Consider the following 3,294-nt stretch of genomic DNA (forward strand, 5'->3'; position numbering starts at 1 on the left):
GCTTGGATTTTATGACCTCCACCAAGCCAAAGTTTCCCCTTTAAACGACTGTGAAACAAACTTCACAATATCCTGTTCCGTGCAACCACTAATATCCACTACAGTATCCATCTCTCAAGCCATGTCATACAGTGAATGGCACCCTTTTCGCCTGTAAAGTCCCTTGGCTTGCAAGAGACAAAGTTTTTGTAAGAACAAGTCTTGACACGTGGCTCCTGATTAAGCACAATTTGCTTTGATGGGAGACTCTTCTGATTCGACGATTGACGAGAATTGTCCTTATTTGACTCATGTGTTTTAGAAGGGGGCTTACTATGAGACATAGGTTGAGTCTTTGTGCGAGTATTACTTGGTTCCTTAAACTGTCTGTCAATGGCTCTAGTGACAGCATTGTCTATCAATGCTTGTAGATCTGCACCAACTACATTTATTCTGGTGTTATCATTTCTCTCCCTTGGATGACTATTAACCTCTTCTGATTCAGACATGCTGAAGCTTGATTGCTATAAAACAATTGACAATAGTTTGTTTAGATGTCTGTTATGGAATCATCATTTTTGATGACTCATTAACCTTCGTAAATACAGACCGTATTGGTTAATTTGTTAATCATATTTATTTTAAATTTTTCATTATAATTTATCCCAGTTGTAAATCATTAAGGATATTAAAGTGGCACAAAGGCCTAGTCACAAGGACACTTTTAAGCCATGATCTTATATGATCGAGGCATTATGGTTTGAACATAGTTCATCACCTTTTCTTAACAGGGAGTCATAGACCACAACTGTCATTTGTCTTATGGGACAACAAATATGGCCCGTAGGCACTTCATCACTAATTGATGTTTGTAATATGATCATCACATTGATGATGTAAGCCATGACTTTCTAGATCAATGGGCTAAATAAGAAATTTGGAAGAACCCCATGTAAAGATGACTGGTGTGATTTTATCAAACCACTTTTGTCAGGAGTGCTAACATGTTTTCAGATGTTAACGAAGATTTGAATCTTAAAAAAGTTTTACCATCATAACCATGTCTAAAATGACATATGGGCTAGGTTATACCTTTAAGATTTTCTTTTAATAATTAATGGCAGATCAATTATAAATTGAAGTGATATTTTGATTTGCGATATAATGTATGTGTATATGTTTATGTTTAATGCCAAATAGAAATTTAAAAGGAAACATTCAATAAATTGTCTTAAGAAGTACAATAGTTTCCCTAAACAGGACTTTAAAGAAATAACATTGTCCACGCAGGGACTAAAATAAAGGAAGACAAGTCCACGCAATGACCAAATATATAGATGAAATGTCCACGCAGGGACTTAATTGAAAATGAAATTACAAAACAATAAATAAGGATTTCTAATAATCCCTCTTCTTCTTCCCCTTAATGAGGTTTGCTAAACCCTTTAGAAGGCCGCGACGACTTCTATGCTCTTCATCTACCCTTTGTTCCACCTCGTGCAACCTTTGAAGAATTTCTTGCTGCTGTCGTTGCTGGATTTGAGGTTGAGGTGGCTGTTGCTACTGTAGTTGAGGAGGTGGTGGGTATTGATACCCATATGCAGGGTACCCAGTTGGGTACGTAGGTGGAAAGGGACCAGGGTAGAGAGCATTGAAGTTTGCTGCTTCAATGTACGGGTCAACAGTAGGTGCATTGTTGTAGTTATAACCCGAATAAGCTTGCTGCTCAAACGGGTTGTACCCAGCTGCACCTGGGTAAGATGGAATTGGGTTTTCATAACCCATGGGTGGTGCTGGTGCTACTGGTGCAGAGTCGACTTCAGAAATTGCATTTGAAGGCCCACCCATTTGCGGGTCATCCTGGATAGGAGGGTAGTTGCTGTTGCTGGAGTGTTGGGGGTGCTGAAATGGAAACCCCCACGCACGGACATCCGTGCAGTTCTTCGTCGCCCCGATGGTTCGGGAGGCGGTGGCTGCTCTAGCGCTGGTGGTGGCGGTGGCGTGACCGCCTGAAAAATGTGGGTCCTCAGAAGGGACCTACTGGTGTGTTAGCGAGTTGCGGTGAGGGGGAGTATACTCCCACTTATACGTGCTCCATCTTTCGGCCCAGATTTTAGGGCCCCTGTAAGGCGAACCATGAAAAGATGATCCGCTAGAAGTCTCGATGGGATGCGTCGGCGTCCCAGATGGTGGCATCTCAGGATCTGGATCATCGTCCACATCCATGTTTTGGTACTCGGGGAAATGGTCAGCTGGTCCCAAAGGGTTTTGGCCCTCTGGTTCTTCGATTTGGTTCATCGGGTTGAACCGGCTTTGAAAATAGGGTGTTGGGTTCTGAAAGGAATGGTGTGAACCTGAACGCTGTAAAGGTATGTAAGAATGATTTGAATCATGAGGCTCTTCATCCTGATGCGGCCCGAATGAATGATGGTAAGATGGTGAGGAGCTGAGCGAGACAGCGCGTCTCGCGGGCTCCAGGTTGGTCCTCCAGTCTTCGTGTGGGCTGGAGCCGAGTGATGCGGATGGTGTGTGCCGGTGAGATGGCCAAGCTTCGTGATGTTCCTAGTTAATATGGGTGCTTTTCCTCGTCCCCCACGTCCTCTCACTCTTAGTGGCATGTTTGCTTGTAATCCTGTCAAAACAAGAGAAACAACAAAAAGATATAAACCAATTAAGATTAGGATAAATCCTAGGTCTTTTGCCTAGATTCGAAAGTCAAGGAATGTGCAACTATGCCATTGGGATTAAACACAAAAGGTTAGTGTTTAATTCCCTCAATGTTGGCTCTGATACCAACCTGTCACACCTTGATATTTCCACGTATTACCGGTGGCCCAGTGGGGAGTGTTGTGACGTAGTTGATATCATCATAGTCAATAATCACAGTGTAATGCACAGCGGAAGTCTTGGTAGAAAATAATAATACAAACCGAAATGAAAAGTATAATTAAATATTATACAAACGGATGTATGTGGATCCACAGGCGGATCGATGTCACACCCCGACCACGTAAAACAACAAAACGTGGTGGAAACGTCGGGGAGTGTTGTAACAGAATCATTGTTTCACAACCATGGATTAAATAACTTCGTTTTATTGAATTATTGAACTCATTGTTTTGTTACAAATCAAATGAATACAAATATTGTCTTTCAAGTTTTAAAGTCGCTAAGGCACGAGTCCATCCTATGTATAGCATGTATCAACAATCATCACATAGCAGCACCTGAAACATGTGTAAAAATAGGTACGTCAGCATAAAAATGCCTGTGAGATACATAGGTTTTATGGAAAATAAGATTCATGACTTGTAA

At 41.6% G+C, this 3,294-nt stretch overlaps 1 protein-coding gene across 1 annotated transcript; it reads right to left on the minus strand.

The window, feature by feature from the left end:
- Positions 1-1,539: 1,539 nt before the first annotated feature.
- Positions 1,540-2,277, minus strand: LOC110887985 (programmed cell death 6-interacting protein-like). The gene is made up of 2 exons (XM_022135536.1): positions 2,115-2,277; positions 1,540-1,988 (listed from the first exon to the last, which is right to left on the minus strand). The coding sequence occupies exons 1-2, from the start codon at positions 2,275-2,277 to the stop codon at positions 1,540-1,542; spliced, it is 612 nt and encodes a 203-aa protein (XP_021991228.1).
- Positions 2,278-3,294: the final 1,017 nt, after the last annotated feature.

The sequence above is a fragment of the Helianthus annuus genome, chromosome 11 (assembly GCF_002127325.2).
Source record: "Helianthus annuus cultivar XRQ/B chromosome 11, HanXRQr2.0-SUNRISE, whole genome shotgun sequence".
Lineage (NCBI taxonomy): Eukaryota > Viridiplantae > Streptophyta > Magnoliopsida > Asterales > Asteraceae > Helianthus > Helianthus annuus.

What these genes read in the sequence shown, in the direction of transcription:
- LOC110887985 (XM_022135536.1), bottom strand. Translation starts at nt 2,277, where the DNA reads ATGAACCAAATCGAAGAACCAGAGGGCCAAAACCCTTTGGGACCAGCT. An exon ending in TAGCGGATCATCTTTTCATG is followed by an intron (nt 1,989 to 2,114) that starts GTTCGCCTTACA and finishes CACATTTTTCAG; the next exon opens with GCGGTCACGCCACCGCCACC.